The sequence below is a fragment of the Acanthopagrus latus genome, chromosome 21, assembly GCF_904848185.1.
Source record: "Acanthopagrus latus isolate v.2019 chromosome 21, fAcaLat1.1, whole genome shotgun sequence".
NCBI lineage: Eukaryota > Metazoa > Chordata > Actinopteri > Spariformes > Sparidae > Acanthopagrus > Acanthopagrus latus.
Window position 1 is genome coordinate 8,425,703 of NC_051059.1, and position 20,098 is coordinate 8,445,800.

Sequence of the window (20,098 nt, forward strand, 5' to 3'; positions counted from 1 at the left end):
CCTTGACAGGGGAATGAGTCAGCCTCCTATGTGTGTGTGTGTGTGTGTGTGTGTGTGTGTGTGTGTGTGTGTGTGTGTGTGTGTGTGTGTCTAAATCTAGACAATGAGTCAAGGTCTCATTTCCTCGCTCCCTTCCGTGCTTCATCTTAAAAATACACTTAAGAGGCTGTGGTGCCCATGATTCAAACCCCCTAATTACCAGTTTGACCTCTGAGCGCCTCACCTCACGCTTTTTATAAATCAGACTGAGATGGCACCTGTGTGGTACATGGTCCCGAGTTAATGTGTTTTTTTTTTATTTATCTATATTTTTTTATAACCCTAAATCAGAGAAATAAATGCTCGCTGCTTCTTAAATCATTTCTATTTACGGCAAAAACCGCGATTAAGATGCGCGACGCGCCAGAACAAACAGTTGATCGGTGACTCTCCCGCTCGCTCCTTTGGAGAGCGCGTTCAGCACCACGGACAGAGGACGTGAGAGCAGAGGGTGAGGAGGGTGAGGAGGGGGGAGGGGCGTGAAACTTTTAAGGTGGACTTTGAGGAATCGAGCCGTGGCTGTTGTGCTGCAGCCACATGATGATGGTCTGATTGGTCTCCACACTCCACCGGAGCGCAGCGCAGCTCCTCCTCCTCCTCCTCCGCCGGACGTCAGCTGCTGAACGCGGGGAACGCTGATTTAAATACGGACGGAGAGGGAAGGTGTCTGCGTGAGAGACACAGGAGCGTCTCTGGCACCGAGTGTTGAGAGTGTGCGCTACAGTCCGCCACACAGTGGAGCAGACATCCAAACTTTTTGTTTTTTTCTTTTTCCCCTCTCCTTCTTACTTTCTTTCTGTTTCGTCCTCACACACTCCTTCTCCCCTCATCGCCCCCTGAAACTGAGTCACAAAGTTTCCCAGCAACACAAACTTTTTGAACTTCCCCCACATGTCTTCACTTTTTTTTGTTTCTTGAAGAGCAACAAGTGTCGCTGGAAAAAGAAAAAAAAAAGAAAAGGAAGGGGAAAAAAAGAGAAGCTTGTTTGTATTAGTTTTAACCACACACACACACACACACACACACACACTTTCACACACACTGAGAGAAAAAGAAATGCCAAGGACACATTAGCCGCCGTTCGGAGCGCCGTGGCCGCCCAGTGTGCCGCCGCCGTGACACCGGACTGCGATGATCGTGTCCAACGTGAGCCTGGGCGGCTGCGCAGGGTTCAACAGCGCGCTGTGCGCCGGACCCGCGGAGGGGCACCTGGGGGGAGGCTCACACCGGACCACCCTCACCCCGACGGGGAACCTGGTGGTGGCCGTGTGCCTGGGCTTCATCGGCACTTTCGGACTTCTGAACAACCTGCTGGTGCTCGTGCTCTTCTGCCGCTACAAGATGCTGCGCTCGCCTATCAACCTGCTCCTGATTAACATTTCCATCAGCGACCTGCTGGTGTGCGTACTGGGGACTCCGTTCAGCTTCGCGGCCAGCACGCAGGGACGCTGGCTCATAGGAGAAGTGGGCTGCGTGTGGTACGGCTTCGCCAACTCCCTGTTCGGTGAGTAGAAAGATTTCATGTTTCATCTGCTGTGGTGTGTGTGTGTGTGTGTGTGTGTGTGCGTGTGTGTGTTTGTGGTTTTAAATTTATTTGAGAAGTGGCTGGGCGATGGTGCGCTGCGATAGACCGGGTGATGTGAGGCTTCACATGGGCGACGATGTTGGGAAATCGGTGAAATATTTGACGGTGTCTCTGCGGACAGCCCCGTCGTGATGTGCGACTTCGTGTCCGCATAAAACTTTCAGAGAAAAGCCTTCAAAAAAATATTTGAATAATAATAATAATAATAATAATAATAAATAAATAAATAAATGCGCGTAGCTCACACGGAACGATGTGGAGACCGATCAGTGCTTATGCGCCAAATTACGACAACATCAAAACCCGTGTTACTCGGTCGTGCGGTGGGGTTTGCGAGCCTGTGTGCGCTTGAACTTCGTCTACGGCATCTTTTTTTTTTTTTTTTTTGCGTCTCAGCTCTGGGTGTGATCGTCCTGCAGTCTGACCGCTGAGGTGCGGATTATTTTATCATCATCTCGTTGACTGTGGAGGAAAAAAAAACAAAAAAACAAAAAAACAACACGCAAGGTAATCCAGCGGGGCGAGAGGGGACGGAGGGTATGCGCGCACACACACACACACACACACACGCAGATGCGCAGGCTGCGTCCAGGTGATGAGTTGTAAGAAAAAGCCAGCCCTGTGTGGCTCTTCACCGCTCATTATCTCCATCTGTGGCAGCCTGACGGACTGTTGAATGACTCCCGGAGCGACACGTGCATCCGCGGGAGTATTTCGGGGTCGGTGCTCGGTGCTCGGCTCGCCCACAGCTCGGTCGTTTGCGCAAATGTCATTAGGGAACTCTGAAGCCCTGTCACGCAGGACTGTCAGCAGCGGGGTGATTTGCCTGCTGCACGTCCTCTCTCTGTGCATGCGTGCGTGCATGTGTGTGTGTGTGTGTGTGTGTGTGTGTGTGCGTGTGCGCGCAGGCTGCTATTAAATGGCTGCTAAATGCTTGTAACATATAGTTGGGCGGCTGCGCCCGAGGCAGAGGAAGCCTCATCACCGCTGGTTTGGCTGCCCGCGCAGGTCCGAGGGCGCCTCAGCAGCGTTTGTTGCAGAGTAAAGTCACCCGGGGGGGAAATCTGTGTCGTGGACGGGAGGGGTTGGTGGGGGGTGTGATGGTGGTGGTGGTGGGACTCAGGACAGGAGTGCTGATATCGATGCAAATTGGACACAATGATGCAAGTGAGAATAAGGTACTTACTCACTCACCTGGAAGCGGGCCAGGCTGAGGATGCTGAGCCAGAACAAAGGAGCTTAATGTTTTTTTTTTTTCTTTTCTTTTTTTGCAGGGGGGATGGGCCAGGGATGCTGTGGAAAAGTTGCAAATAAGTAGTTTTGCAGTAAAGGAACTTAAACGACAGAATAATGTATACCTCGCACTAAAGGGGTGTTGTGTGGTGGTGGAGGAAAAACTGGTGAACTTTAGCGTATTAATGAGGTAAAGATAATGCAAAAAAAAAAAAGAAAGAAAAAAAGTTCTCAGAGGAAAATAAGCTCCCCAGAGCACTGTTTGAAGCTAGAAGAAGGTGGCAGGGTCCGCCACGTGTAAACAAAGTCGCACGGAGTGAACTTGTGTTGTCCTTCTAAGGTCAGTTTGCTCTTCGGGCCTGAAAACGAAGCTTTCGTTTCGGCATATTTAAGATCTCTCTCTCCTGATCACAGCTTCTTCTCCAGAACGACACACACTGCCCCTTTAAAAACCTAAACATGCTCTGCATTGTCAGGAGTCTTTGAGGCCTGATGTAAAGATCTTTATCGAGCTGGCGTCCTCGCTATCAGTCCCACTAATTGCTTTAAAAGCTTTTCGAAGGCATCCAAACAAGCTCTGAAGAAGGAGCGGGCTGAAATGTTGTTTTTTTTTCTTTTTAAATTGCCAATTTCTCCTCTCTTTGACATCAGCGCGGTGCTGTCGCTGTGAATTATTGCTGCTCTCTCTTTCCGGCCAATAAAAGTACACACCTCAGAGAATATACGTCGCTTTACGGTTTGAAACCCACCTCTTACGCTAATAGTTGCAGGAGTTTGGAAGCAAACGCAGACAGGAGAAGAGACGCAGTTCGTCATTTTGTGTTTCCAGTCCTGAGCCGTCAGACTTCTCTGCCTCACGCTGAGGGCCTTGGATGACTGAATGTGGTGAAGATCGCATGTCAGAGACTTCAGTCTACGTGCACATGATATAACATTCACAGCAGTGATAAAATAAAAAAAAAGATGTGTCAGACTTCACAAGTGACATCCTTTAGTCACGTTTAAATAATTCATCATGTTTTTCATTACCCTGCCAATTTCTCTTTCTCCACCAATGCGGCCTACATGAATTAATCAAAGCCTCTTATATTCATGGTCAGCTTCTTTCCAAAATGACTTCCTAAAGTTCAGCGGATATGGGAATTCAATACTCGCCGACTCTGTGAATGGCTTCTGACAGGATGAAATATTTAGAGCTTTTCAGAAATAGAGACCCCCGGCTCCCTTCACGAGTACACAGCGGCCGCACGCTTCATGCTGGACGTGTTCGCGGCCCGGTTTGTGTGTAAAGTGCTCATGACTGCTGCACAGAGGGGGGCCCCCCCCTCGCTCACCTCAGGGCGTCTGATCTCCAGATGTTTAAAGCCTCTCTGACAGTGGAGACGGCCGCAGGTTGCCACTCGCGATCTCAGCAGCACGCTGGCTGTTGTAACACGAGACATTTGTCCTTTATCTACAGCAGGTCTGTCCCCTCGCTCCACCTGCCCCAGAGTCCGACTGATGTTAAACAGCTGGGGGGGAGCAGAGAGAGAACTTCTGAGACTAAACATAGAAAAAAAAAAAAAAAGATTTTGTGTTTGTTGCTTATCTGCACCTCTTGTGACTCGTTGGACTGTGGATTCCGACACTGGCAGCAGAGTGCGGATGGATTGTGAAACCACGTGAAGAGGAAGTCGATAATGTCTCTCTGACGTTGTTTCGCGACTCTTTTGTGGTTCCCATTTTGGTGGTTTCACATCTTGTTCTACACATTTTGCATCGCATAGACATTATGCATCTCTTTGTGGTCGATTTGCATTTCATTGGCATTTTGTGTCTTTATAAGTCATTTTGAGCACTTTACTGCTTTTTTTTTGTGGTTACTTTGCGTCTGTTTGATGCCTTTGTGGTCATTTCGTATCTCTCGCCTGCTGTTGTGCGTCTCTGTGTGGTCTTGTTGCATTTAATAGAAATTTTGCGTCTCCTTGTGGTTCTTTTGCATCCCTCTAAAGTTGCTCTGCAGCTCTTTGTGGTCATTGCACGTCTTTTTGTTTTCTTTCTGGTCTGCTTATAGACATCTCGCACCGCTCTGAAGTTGTTTTACATCTCTTTGTAGCCATTTCTCATCTCTTTGTTTTCCTTTTCTGTCTGCTTGTAGTCACTTTGCATCTCATTTTATATCTGTTTGTCGTCTTTTTTGGTCCCTCTGTCAACGTTTTGCACCGCTTTGCAGTCATTTTGTTTTTCTTTGTGGTCGTTTTCCGTCTGTTTCTTGTTTTTTTTCTGGTGCGTTTTTAAAGTTTTTAGACCACTTTGTAGACCACTTTGTAGTCCTTCCGTGTCTTTTTGTGGTTGTTTTGCATCAATGGCATTATGTAGGTGAAGTCAAGGGGACCTACCGACACCCTACGTATGTGCCTGATAGGCCGGAGAAGTCATCCATCCGCGCAGCAGAGAGAGGATCTAAAGATTTAGACGTGTTACACTGAGTGAGTCAGATTTAAGCGGTATGAAAGCCCAGCAGGTTTCTCCCTCTCAGGCTATATCCAGGCCACCCTGTTGATTTCCCTGATCTACTGCTAAAATTTGCCCACAGAATGGTTAACTTACCCAAATTGAATTTCCTTCGTTTACGAACCTCTTGAATCTGTCAAACTTTTTAAATTGAAAACAGACTCCGGAGCGCTACTTCCTCTTCCTCTGGGATAGGCTGGCACTCTCCGAAACCAGATTACTTTATTTCAGTCACATGGTGGAGAACAGGGCCAGCCAATAGAGCCTGGATGTACTGATTGTATCAACTGTCTCGCTAACTCTGGTGTTATACGGAGATTAAGCACTTTCTGGAGATGTGTAACACTGACATCCACAAGGAGCCAATTTATTAAAATCTGTCTGACAGGGCTCTGGCTTCCACGAGCTGAAACAGAGCAGGAAGAGAGACGGAGCGCGGGAGAGGGAGATGGCTCGCAGACATCATTAGAGCCTCCATTGGTTATGGATGAGTAATTTCTCAATGGGCTCATAGAAAACAGAGTGAAAGAAAGAGCGAGGGAGGGTCAGAGGAAAGGAAAAAAGTGAAATTGATTGTTTCGATGAATAATGCCGGGTGCAGTGTTGACAAAGCGACTGTGTCTGTCCTCACCAAATCTCTATAAAGCTTTACCGAATGATCGATGTTCCCTCAAATTAGAGGGCATCACTGTCAATGACAAAAGACATTGTTCGCTTGCTGTTAGGACATTGTATTCCTGCTCCCCTCTCCGCATCGATTTCTGCTTTTTGCTCGCTTGCTTTTGGCCGATAACGTCTCAGATTTTTGAATGACTGAACAATTGAAGATCCACTGCTTTGACTTTATGCCAGGAGCTCAAACTGAAGACAATTTGTGGAGACGTTTGCGCGCGTGCCAACACACTCTCACGCTGCACTTTTTCCACTCGCCATCAGGCTCCTGGCACCCACTTTAGCCGCCTCACCTCCCCTGCCCACCTCTTTGCATTTTCTTCTCTATCTCGCTGAACTTTTATTGTCTTCCATTATACTGTGGAGGAACAGGAGAGGAGTGTATTTTATTTATTAGACCCTGGCCCTGCGTGTCCCTGCATACTGTCAAATGCCTCCCTCCGCCCCGAGTGGACTCTTGCACACAGTCGCTGGATTAACCTTGCACTGCTGCGTCCACTCCCTGCATACTGAAGTCAGATTGCTGTTCTGCACACACACACACACACACACACATGTTTTCACGCACCAACCAGCTCAGAAACGGACAAGAGTGTACAAAGGAGAGGAAATGCATATGCATGTGCATCGGGCAGGCACGGGCAACACCTGACCTGAGTGATGTTAATTTGCTATGATGGCAAGAAGGAGTCTCAGCAGGGGGGAAAGAAAGCAGAGCAATGGCGCTAAGCCATAAAGGTCAGATTGAGTGAGTCAGTTAATGAGCCCGCGTAATAAATAGTGAATTAGGGACTCTCAAAGCAGAGGCAAAAACACATATTATGGGTGAAAGGTGTCTGCTTTGAGTCAGACATTAGTATGAATAATCGTCTTTGTGCACAGAGGGCAACTTGCCACACATCTGCCATCATATAAAAGGTGTTTTTTTTAACTCTTTTTTTTTTTTTTTTTTAAACCGTTTGTGGTGTCACAGCAGTTCTGTGCACCTGTGATGACTGAGATGAGACGCCGGGATGGGATTTACAGAGCAAACACAGCTTTATTCAGCTTTCATTCAAACTGTCTTTTCCTCGATACCGAAGTGATACTGAAGAAGATTCTGTTTTTTTTTTTTGTTTTGTTGTTGTGTTTTTTTTTTTTTTTTTAACAGCTAAATAAGACAGACGCAGAGAGGGTGCATCACAGTGACAGACTCAGAACAGAGGTGCTTCTTCGTTTCATTTCAGCTGAGATCCGGCCACGAGGTGGTTGGAGGGTAAAGTTAAGCGTTCAGATGCTGTGAAGCTGCACAGGTATATATTTTACTGCCGCACTGCAATACCTCGGATAAAGACTTCGTTGTCACTCTTGTACTGAGAGGAAGATCCATCATCGAGGAGGTGATGCCTTCGTATCGGGCGTGATGAATCATAATCAAATGCAGCCTTTTTTGTGGAGCCTCGGGGCAGGAGGGGACTGTAAATTGCTTCGGCAACATGAGAGCTACTAATTAACTTTTGCAATTTTGAGAAAGTGTGATTTGATTAGGCTCCTCACTCAAATCTGGTTAATGGACTCTGGAGACATTTGTACTCGATGTTATCATTCTGTCATCGCGTCACTTCTTATCTTCGGTGCTTCTGGTTTTTCCTGTCGCAGAGTTTGTACGTCAGGAAATCAAGGAGTGTGTTGTCTTGCTCTTGAAGGGGTTCACTGCTGACCTAATTAAGCGGTTCGGGTATTGGCCAGATGTGACAGACACGCAATACATGCAGTTTTCTCTGCCAGCGCTATTTAAAAAGCCGTCACGTTATTACTGTCACGCCAGGCTGCCGACTATTAGTACAGCTATAATCCCTGGCTGCATGTCACCGCACACAGAAAAGATCCCAGTGACTTACAGGTAGTGAGGTATACGGACTTTGTACTGAAGCTCTGTTATTCAATCAGTTCTTGGACTCAGCAGACAGGTTGAGGTTTCATAGAGAATCTGTATGCATCATGATAATAACAGGCAAAGACAGAAGCTGTAGCCAAAGCAGAAAGACGTCCTTTGTCGGCAAAGCATTTGCTTTGTTTGACGGAACAACCTCCACTCAAAGGTTATCATGGTCAATTTGAAGAACCACTGAGCTGGCAGGACAAGGCAAACCACCAGCGGTTTCCTGGATACAATTCATACTGGTTTCCTCTCTCAGCTTAATATACTCACAAACTGATAACATAACAGTGGGCGAAATATTGGCCAGAGCTGTGCTGGAGGTGTCCTTTTAGGCTGTCTCAGCCAGTCAGAGAAGACTGATTTCTGTGTGTGGCCGCTTTCATTGACCCATTATAACTTATTACAAATCAATTCTGCCTCCCTGCTTTAAAACATACTGGTACAAGGGCCACTTCCCTCAGGCTGCATACTGCTGTGCTCACTTACAACACCTGGCTAAAATAGAACACGGTTACGAAAATGCTAGCTGAAAGATGAGATCAGCCAGTCCACCTGTTGTGATGAGGCACCTCTGCTGTTTCATCTTGAGGACAGAATAACAGAGGAAAACTCAGGATCCGAATTGCAATAGGGCAGCGATGAGGAAACCTTCTTTTTGTCAAAATATATGTGAAATCTGTGTGGGATTGGTTGCTATGAGTCGGCGAGGCCAGATCAAACAGAGACACATGTGGGTTGTTGTAAAACTCTGTTGACTTTGTAATATTGCAGCAACAGAGCTAATAAAAACAAGGAGCTAAGCAGTCTTTGCAGGAAAAGCAACATGAGCACAATATCTGGGGGCAACAGACGAGCACAGCACGCTGTGCAGAGGAGCCTCTGCAGTCAGGGGTCCTTTCAATGTGGTCTGTGTGTTTGCACAATGTGAGTGCACACAAAAAGACTCAGCGTAACCACTGTCTTCAGCCGCAGAGCTAAAATGTTTGTTTCCATCCTGTTCTACTGTGTGTGTGTGTGTGTGTGTGCGTGCATGCGTGTGCATTAAGTGATTCGAGCAAGATAAGAAGGCTTTTTGAAATCTTCGCTTGTGTATTTCACTGCATTGCTCCTAACAAACACGGACCCTACAGGTGGGGCCACTGTTTGTGATTTACACCAGTGTTTGATCTGTCGCAGGCACGTGATCTGAAATATTAGATGATTCCTCGACCGTGGTCATTATAGTTTTACTATGTCACCCTTTTTACTTGAGCAAATATTTGTCAAACTCATAACTCACCCTCTCTATGAAGCGCCGAACCATGAAGCCCATTTTAGCTGCACTTTGATTTCAGAAAGAGCCATGAAGCTTTATATCATGATGACATGTTTTCCTCACTAGACTAGATGAACAGTCGGATAGGAGGTGCATTTTTGTCCCTACTAAATTGCCCCATTAAAGGTGAAATACAGTAGTCGGGGTATAAAAAGGAAGTATACACCTGAACATGTTGTCTACAGTGTTATTTTTACTTCTGTATTGTGTTTAAGGTTGCAATTCACCTCCAAAACCAAAATGCAAGACAAATTTTGCCTCTTATTTTAAGTGCCATTAATCCGTCTAGATCTGTGTTTCTCAAACTTTTCACAGCTTTTTCCCACACAAATAACATTAGGCTCTCCAAGGACCACCATTATTATGGAGCCATATAACCTTACTGTCACTTACTGCTAGCGACTAATTACAGCTACTCAAATTACTGTAATTAAGTCATATAATGGGGGTACTTTTACTTTTATGAGTATTTTTTCAAGTTTGTAATTTCACTCGAACTTAAAGGTCATACCGATTACATTTTAATGATGGAAGATAATAAGAGCTACAGAGCTTGTAGCTAGTTAGAGAATAAGATTGCCCCTTTCCACCGAAAATATGACCCATCAATCATTAGTGTTAAAATGGATTTCAGTATAAGATTATTGTTTTGATCACTAGTTGTGGTGGTTGCCGGTTTGTGGAAAAAAAAAAAGAATCACTGATTTCTACCAAGCAATGCTAGTAAACGTTAGCTAGCAACCGTTCGTTACCTTAGCTATCATTAGCAATGTTAGCAAAGTTAGCTAGTGCCTCAACAAGGCTAGCTTGTACACAAACTGGCAATCACTTGAGGGGGCAGATGATTCAAACAACAACAGCGTAACGTGAATGCAATGTAAGGGGGGGGTGGAATGCCACATTTAGAGGATGAATGATGTTATTAATAACACCTTTAAGTATGCATTACTCTGTGTAATCTAATGAGTTACTTATATATAACTACGAACTGAGTTCAGTTTGAATTAATATGTCAACCCTCTAATCTGCATTTTTCTAGTCAACAGACTATCCTGTCACAAAAGGGTCAATGAAAATTAAAAACCTGACTTGAAAGAAAAATAACAGTGCAGTGGTCGTCAGTCGTCAGGTGTTCCGAGTAATTCAGAGTGAGTATTTGCAAATACAGAAAAATCTTAAGACCGATATCTCCTAAATTGGGCAACTCACATCAAAACAATCTAGATGGTACAACAGGTCAGACCTTGGACCAAACTGCCCCTTTCGTGTTGTGTTTCCACATGCTGTGTTCTGTGTTCCTACATTCCGTGCAATGTTTCCTTCTTGTGTGTGCCCTGTCTATCCTGTAGGCATCGTGTCCCTGATCTCCCTGGCTGTGCTCTCCTACGAGCGCTACAGCACCATGATGACCCCCACCGAGGCAGACTCCTCCAACTACTGTAAAGCTCTGCTGGGCATCACCCTGTCTTGGGTCTACTCCCTCATCTGGACCATGCCTCCACTCTTTGGCTGGAGCAGCTACGGCCCCGAGGGTCCCGGAACCACCTGCTCCGTCGACTGGAAGGCCAAGACAGCGAATAACATCTCTTACATCATCTGCCTGTTTGTCTTCTGCCTCATCTTGCCGTTCCTGGTGATCGTGTTCTGCTATGGGAAGCTGCTGTGCGCCATCAGACAGGTGAGGCACTGTGGTGCCGGGGGAAGGATTCCGCTAAACCTGCAGGACATTCACTAATGAGCCTAGGTGTGTGCATTGCCATCCCAGCATTGCACTTATGCTGCCTCATATAGTTTAGAAAATACCTTCAAATTTGTTCCAGTACTTACAAATTACACATATTAGCTGCTCTAATCAGCATGTTTCAACGATGGATCGAATGACTGCATGTACTGACAAACACACAGATTTATCCCACAACTTTATACTTCTAGTAAGCTCTACGGAGCGCTTGAGCATCTTGCAGCTGTTTGTTTTGGTGCCCAGCAACTTTATTGTTTTGGTTCTATCACCTCTCTCATGACCCTCATTCCCAGCAACAAAAGGCAGCAAAAAATGCTCTAAAAACCCACTGTACGCTACCCAGCAAACAGCAGACAAAGTTAGCACTATTGAATAAAGTGGAATATTTAGCATCGACGTTTCCCTCAGGATTTGGAGGAGACCAAAACAGAGCTAAAATGAGACTAATTTGATCAGTTGGCATTCAAATAAATGCTAATGTTGCTCCATTAAAATATAGCAGTGTTAACAGCCTGTTTCTGCTGCTACCTGCTCCTTAAATAAAAGTAAACCCACATTCAAACACATTTAAACTTCCATTGCCCACAGTTTTGAAATATGACAATAATGCTACAATAAGACACAAAGCTCGCACATATTGGCATCACTGCCTCCATGCCTGCTGATTCAGCAGGCGCTGAGAATCTCACCATGGCAATCACTTAAGAGGAGCAAACAATGGAAAAAAAACTACATTCTGTCAGCTTTAGATTATATAGCTAGAAATTAAATCGCCAAAATAAAAGTCACAGCCCCAAAATTGACTCATGCGCTCTCAAAATCACAAGGGACAATGTTCTCGACTTTATTGGCAGCGGTGTTCCGGGCTGCCTTTGAAACAATGTTTGCTTGTGTGGTGCAGTCAGACGATGTGTCCTGGGTGATGAAACACTGTCACTGAATTCAGGCACGTCTTACAAGAACAATAAAGTTTAAACAGAGAAGCACGGCATGGGTCCCAATAAGCCAAATGCAATTACATTTTTGAATAAAGTATAAAACATTAGACATCTACCATGATTACATTCTCACAACATTTACATACTTGCATGTGTTGAAATTGTACCGGTTCCTCAAGTAGCATGCTTCATTATAATTTCCAGAGCTAATAATATGCACATTTACACTAAATCTATCCTCTAAACACTTTGCCCTCTCTGTTATTCCACTGATGTCCGGCGGTTTTTCTCCCAAAGCTGTGAACCAGTGAACCAAAACCTGCAGCTGCTCCACACTCCACGCTGATTTTGGACTATTACATGTTTTTTTTTTGTTTTGTTTTGGTTTTTACAACTCTTTATTCAAATGCCCATTTTATAGCCAAGCTAATTGTGGCTCTGAATCGTAAGCTGTGGTTATATCACAGTAAAATTACCATCGGCGCTGTCACCGTGAGCCCACAAAATGAGAGTCTGGGTCTTTGTAAGTGAAGCTGCATTTTCATGCCTCACACCACACATGCCATTGAGTCTGAATCACATTAAGGACATAATGACTACATTTAGTTGTTAAATATACCGGCCTCATATTCAGAACGAGTTGAGCCAGAACTCATATTTATCGAGTGTGCTAGAAGGAATCAAACACGTGTTAAGGAGTAAAGGCTGTTTATCAACTTTAGTAACTTTGCCAGTCATGTATATCTGTTGCAATGTTTTGGAAAGCTCCAGATGTTTCTTTGCATGTGAGCACACGGGATGAGAGATGCTCTCTGCCAGCCGCTGTGGTGGTGGAGTTACAGGCGAGAAAGCTGATCTTGGGACAATTCCCAGCCATGACTGTGGCAACAAAATCCAAATATTTTTGTGGGGAAATCTGAATACTTCCAGTCATGTTTATGTGGTCCAAAGATTTTATGGCAAAACATGATCATTTCCCAACCCTAACCAAGTAGGGTTTGGGATCCACACATCGTCACAGCAACAGGGAAAATGTTGCATTGTTGTAGCAAAAGGTCCTGAATTGAGTCTGTCACAACTAACATGTTCTGCAGTCATACACCACACTTTTGTGACTAGTACAGCTCGTCAGATAATGCACAGATTCTTTCATTTCCTACCACTCATCGCCAAAAATGTATAAAAGAAATAGGCTGCATTCACATAAAATAATAATTAATTTGTTAAATTGCATATATTTCATTCTGTGTGTCCTGACATTAGGTAACATCAGAGAAATGTAATTTTCCCCAGCTGTAGGGACACATAAACTAACAGGATACAGGATATATTCAATGTTTTTAATAGAGATGTGCTGACGGTCCATTTGCAGATGTGGTGCTAATATAAGCGGTGTGAAATAATGTGGGGTGACACACTCAGCTTAATCAAAAGATCTGGTATTTGAAGTTATTCATACAGGTATTGTTAAATACATAAAATGTAACATTTAGCTGTAAATTTACCGTATATTTGTACATTACTGACTACAGATGCTTAGTACAGTATCATGTTATACTGCGTCAGGTTAACAAATATTTTAGTGTGATGTAATCACAGTATACCATTGTGAGTTTACTGGAATAATTGCCAAATATTTACTGTAAAAGTTACAGTGATAATTTTTACAGTGTATACAATCCCAAATGTTTCCAACAAGGTAAACACCCAGACATATTTATATAATGTACATTTACTCAAGGTAGTGGTGTGTTTCATTTGGTCACCTTTCGCTTTAACTTGTGGAAGACAGTCAGAGTGTGGAAGGAAGTCTGTGAACGAGACTAACCTGAACGCAAATACCATTTTAAAGGTCGAGGTAATGACCATGAACCATGGGGCTGGATAAAACATTGCATATACACATGAAGCCTACACATAAAGAAGATATGCTATTTTCTGAATTTAGAGGTTTACCACTGTTTAAACAAATAAAGCCGCAACTTCAACAAGTCATTATAATATGATAAAAAACAGCGGCATCACACTCAGTTTAGGAAGCCTCATAAATCACTATTAAATCCTGCTCTTCATTGGAGTGTTTTAATCCCAAGATCACTATCACCTTCATTCCCACAAGTGATTCCGAGATGCATAATGAATCCAGACGCAGATTATATGCATCAAATATTCAGCGGTAGATGTCTGCAGCGAGGTGAGGAGGACAACTGATCATCCAGAGGATTTATTGTGGGATTTGCCTCCCCACTCCCTCACGGCTGCGAACTGTAGCATGAGCTAACCAACGTTACCGACTGACTGGAAGAATATGAGGGGAGACAGTGTGGAAGCCCCAAATGCACACACACTGGTGCACACACGCACATGCACACACACACACACACATACACACACACACACAGCAGCAGCAGCAGCGCAGTTTGCAAGAACAGGTCCCAGAGCATTTTTTCCAGGGCTAAAACTCGCACTCACACTCTGTGAGCATCATCATGTCTTCTCAGGTAAACAGTATCAGTACGTGTGTGTGTGTTTTTCGCTCGCGTGTGTGTGCGTGAGCATGCTTGTACCCCTCTGATAAACTGCTCAGCAGCCGTGTGTGTTTACTGACACCACAGTGACCAAAGATGAATTACAATTAGTCGAGTAACAACAATGTGGCTCTTCCTTCTTCCTCTCTTTATCATTTTGGATCCGTTTCTTTCACTTTGTTCTTATTCTGCCGCCCTCTTTCACACTTTATCTATTTGCCATCTCTCATCACCAGACAACACGCGCAGTTCTCTGAATGGATGAAGAAGGTGGCGAGGACAAGAAATAGTGTTTAGTGCTTTTTCTTTCTTTGTCTTTGTCAGATTTTCCCTCCCCCCTCTCTCTCTCTTCCTCACAAACTATTTCTCTCACATATCTATTATATGTCGGCTTCAGCCCCTTTGTTCTGTTTTCTCGTCCTTTGTCCCCTCTGTGTGCAGAACTGCATGTGAATACATTATCTTTGCACATTTTATTGGCTCCCTGTGTTGTTTAGGGTCATTCTTCTCCCACTGACAGCGCTACGTACAGCAAGTCTATAGTTTAATTGTCAGGCCATGTCAGGTATCACCAGCTGGGACAGATAAAAGAAGCTGAGCAACTTATCCAAGTGTAGCTGAAACTGAACTCCCCGATCTAATAATGTGAGGAGCAGTCCACATGGGTAAGACTGAGTCAACATTGGGGTCTGGTCCAAATTGATTCCGCTGCCTCGTCCTCATCCGCTACACACCCAGCCATCAGACATGAGGCAGGACACGAAACTCAGTAGGACGGGGCTCTCTACATTATAAATTATATTAAAATCAGCGACCTCAGTTCAAAACTGTTTTGGAACTAGTTCAGTATCGTGTTTTACATTGCCATGGTAGGGTTCTTCAAATGCTTTCTTGTGAGGTTTTCATAAAGAGAGAACGCAGACAGACAGACAGACAGACAGACAGAGTTCTTTTTCTGTGAAGGGAAATTGAGGTGAGAGAGGCGAGTCTGTACTCGCACTTCAGCCAGCGAAGGTGTGGGAGAAAAATGAATTCTCTGCCATATTTTGCCAGTCATCTGGTGATCAGTGATGTATTGAGTCCAGGATGGTCAACGTGTTCCCACTTCCAACTCATGAAGTAGGGGTGGGTCAGTTGCCCTGGGTGTCATTCGGACCTAATCAGTTAAAGTGCTCAGTTCCAGAGTTTGTGCGATGTGTGTGAGTGTCATTCCATGGCTTGTTTGTGTGATGTAACACCATGAACTTCAACCCCGGCTGATCCGTAGGGTGGCGGTAATGCATCTGTGTTGCTTTGCTACGAGCATCCGGATCCTAGTGACCATATTGACTGATTAAGAAGTAATAGTAAACAATGAGGTGGTGAGAAGTTACCATAACGGTGTGTTTAAACTGGGGCCCAAGGCCAAACTAAGTCATTAGGTAAAGTAAAATATAATGTTACATAGAGAATTGTCCACTGTGTTTCCCCTGTAGCATTTTGCCATGCTGCTGGCACGCCACATCAAGTCTTTGCTAAAGGAGGATTTTAGCTTTTAGTTCTTTGCATTTTGACTACCAAAGAACCGGCTCCCAGCCAGCAAAAAAATGGTCCCAAAGTAGCACCAACACTTGCTGGTCCAGAACAAAGTATCGCTTACATTAGGGGCTGGGAGTTCAGTAACCATTAGGACAAACTGAAACTGCTTATGACTTATCAATCTGAACCAGTGTAGTGTGTTCTGACGTACCCAAGAGAGATACCCAACAAGATTTTCACTATTTTCACTAAGTGAGGCAACAGTAGTTCAAGAACCGGTCATGTTTGGATACCACTGAAGGCATGCAGGCCAGGAGCAGCACTTGTAAAGAGTCAGCGTGATCATATTTGTCAGGTTCCTCAAATTGCTAGGAAATTAAGGAGGTGCACAGTGACTGAATGATGCGTCCCTACAGTGGAAAAGTAGACTAGTGCTTATAATCATCGCAAGTTGAGCCAACTTTGAACCAGCACTAGCACCAGCCCAGAACCAGCACTCAGTTTAGTCAAAAGGGTGGCACGCGTGAACGGGTCCTTAAGCTTCAAACCATGATGCTTCTAAATATCCAACGTCTGGTTAGACTTTGAAGATAAAGTTTGCTTGAAAAACACATCACATTTAACATGTTACTTTTGGACTATCACGGTTTTGTTAGAAAAATTGTTTTAAAAATATTTACCCTCAGTCGTGTCTCTTATTTAACCGTACCCAACGTACATATGTTAACTTACTTACATAACATGACTTAAAGGAAATCCATCCTCACCCGTGGTGACACATGTGAAACCCAGTCTGCTGGTGGGAAAGACCTGTGAATGACCCATCCAACAACTTTGACCAATGACTCTTTTGTTTTACTGCACGAGAGGAGCAACAAGTGATGCAAGAGGGATAGTACGTAGTACGTAGAAGCGATACAATTAGGTTCACATGCACGTAAAATGTATAAAGGTTACAGATATATGTACACTAACAATTATGATAGCGCAAGAATAAAACAGTATTAGTTGTTGGTAATTGACTTGTTTACAAGCGCTGATGGTGACATTTATTGTCTGCATCTTTTGATCAAGGAAATCTGCTGATGACTGAGTCAGACGTAATCAACAAATCCATCAATTTGATAGACGCATCCTTCACTTCATTACACACACAGTGTCAGGGTTATTAGGTTTACAGGCAACGCCTGCTGCAAGCGCACATTGTGTCTTTTTCAGATTTCAACAGAAATTAAGCACAATGTGCATGTTTGTTCTTCCTTTATTCGGACTTAGCACATGTTGTGTTGTGTGCACGCAGAGTACTGAAGACATACAGCTCTAAAACAAGCAAGCAAATCTCGCACATATCAAAAACAGCATGCCCACATAATGTTTTACTGTTTGCACGCAACTCTGTCTCTTGGCATGAGCGCAGCAAACTGTGGCCTTGGCTTTATTGCCCTCGCAGGCGCTGCTGTGCTTTGTGACCCTTAAACATGATGAGTTACTCCCACAATGTCAGAAGTGTCTTTACTGATACTGTGCAAGTCACCCACAGCCTCACAGACATTAACAAAAACATCGACGCATTAATACGAAAAAAAACTGCTCACCAATGTTGTGAAATCATGCTTCGAATGTCCCCTGGTGTTACAGTGAGAACATGTGGGCATTCAAAATGTGAAGCTGTGCTTTGATTTTGATTCAAAGTGAATATTTTGTAGATTAAAGCTGCAGTTTGATGTTAGAAGCAAAAGCTAATCACCCTGTCTGAAACCCCTAATGGCTCTTTTTGACCTCAACTGTAAATATGGAGCCAAAACTGGACTCACCGACAGCTTCTGACGTAATGACATTTTCAGCCCCAACAGGCATAAACAAAATAAAATGTAGCTGCAGTGACAAGAAGCTCCGTGATATCTGGTTAATTAACCTTGAATTAACAGTTGTGTTATCTCCACTAGTTCGGGACATGTGCAACTGGCTGAACTTTGAATGCCTGGATGTTTTTGTGAAACAAGTGAACTGAGCACAGTTCTCTGCACCTGGACCAGGTCACTCAGAGTCACAGCAGAATGTACCACTTTGTTTTGCGTGTTTTTACAGTTCAGTTGAACGCAGTGTGCCCAATTAAACCCACACTTTATTATGCATTTGAACAGCCGGTACATTTCTCATAACAGTCGCTCCAGCGGTAATAAGACGCAATTAAGTTAAGACACATCTCAACATTAGTCCTGCATTAGTCATTCCTGAAAGGCTCTCAGCTTGACTGAACTGTGCTTTAAAGGGTACCAATTGAATTATGTCGGTACTATCAGGAACCAGTTCAGGTTAAACAGGGATGAGCTGAGTACTCCGCTACTGATAATGCACTTTTTAAGAGCATGAGTGTCGTACAAGTAAAATGTGTCTGAACTCGTGGTGGAAGGAAGTATATCATCAGCTGTGTCCACAGCATTCTGTGCACACACACACACACGCACACAGTCACACACACTCTGTCCGCCATCCACAGGGATTAACAACGGCGCAATTTTCCTCTCTTCTGTGCTTCCACGCCAGGTCACCTCATCTTCCACCGGCGCGCTTCTTCCCCGGGTTTGTAGAGTAACCTCAGCTGAACTCATCTTGTCGCGAGTTACAGCTGGAAGCTCATGCTGCTTCTTCCAGTTATATACTGACCCATGCTGCTCAAAACATCTCCACTCAGATGAACGCTTCTCACAAGATTACAGTCGCAAGGGTGAAAGTGTTTGACTGCACACACACACACACTTACACAGACACGCTCACCCACACACACACACACACACACACGCACACACACACTCTCTCTCTCTCTCTCTCTCATACACGCACCACATAATTAACACAGTGTTTTACTTTAAGGAAATGCCTTGGCTTCCCTTCTAAAATGTCCAGTGTTTCTCGTCCCAAACACTTCTGGAAATTGTCGCAAGGTATCCTTAAAAACATAAAAAGTGCCACACTTACTAATGTTGAAACGGTTACGTTTACTCTTACACGTTTATAAAAAAAAAAACTTGATGTACCGTATTTTCACGACCATAGGGCACCGGGTTATAGGGCGCGGTTTCAGTTACGGGTGCTTTTTCTGTATTTAACAAATACATAAGGCGCACTGGACCATAGGGCGCGGGCATGGTAAAACACACATGCTAGTGCATGCATGCTAGTGTGTGTATTTAAAAAGGCAGCGGGAGCAAAACTGAGTTTGGTTGTGCTTTATTGAAATCCTGGCCCGGATGGAAAGATGGCACCGTTTCATGAAGCGAAAGCACCAAGACGGACCTCCTTGAAAATGTTCAATTTTCATTTCTTCCGCTAGCGTTACTGCCCTTAGTCGTATGGTGACTGTAGAGACACTTCTTCCAGCTGTCCTTTGACCGGCAATCCATTGCTCGAGTCGGTCTTCCAACTCGGGCCATTTCGCCTTGTGTCCGCAGAAACTCAGCTGCGTCTTCTTGACCTGTCGCAGCTCGTTTTCCATCTTCCTCCACTTGCGAACCATGGATTCATTGATATTGTATTCCTTCGCGGCTGCTCGATTCCCATGTTCCACCGTGTAACTCACAGCTTTCAGTTTAAACTGTGCTTCGTAAGCATGTCTCTTTGCCATTATCGGGGTTGCCAAAACAATGACGCACATACCGGCACAACGTTCTCATCTAGTCCTCTGTTACGTCCGCCTTACAACAACAACAACGCTCACACTTCACACTTCACCCTTCAACGTTCTCATGTAGTCCGCTTTACAAAAAAACCAACACATTAGGCGCACTGCACTATAGGGCGCGCCGCACATTTTGGAGAAAATTTGAGACGTTTAGGTGCGCCTTATGGTCGTGAAAATACGGTATGTAAATTCTGCTCTCAGTCTTGTGACTAGAAACACTGACCTGAAGCTACATTTTAAAAAAAAAAATATAGCTTCATATTATCAGTTTCTAATTTGGCTGGTTCAGCATATACAGATACAGATTGTAGAATATTTGCTCATGCCTAACGTGAAATAAATCATGCCAAAGTCCACTAGATGAGAGTGCATATTTAGAGTTATATACAAACCACAGTGAGTCTGGTAAACACTCCATATTGGAGTATTTGTA

The 20,098-nt window shown here is 44.3% G+C and overlaps 1 protein-coding gene across 1 annotated transcript in view; it reads left to right on the forward strand.

Moving 5' to 3' along the window:
* The first annotated feature begins 1,094 nt into the window (after positions 1-1,094).
* LOC119010535 (vertebrate ancient opsin-like) overlaps positions 1,095-20,098 on the forward strand; it is a 63,426-nt gene continuing 44,422 nt past the window's right edge. The window contains exons 1-2 of the mRNA XM_037082725.1: positions 1,095-1,543; positions 10,608-10,936. Of these exons, the coding sequence (XP_036938620.1) occupies positions 1,171-1,543; positions 10,608-10,936 (702 nt within the window). The 5' untranslated portion in view covers positions 1,095-1,170. The remainder of the gene's footprint in view (positions 1,544-10,607; positions 10,937-20,098) is intronic.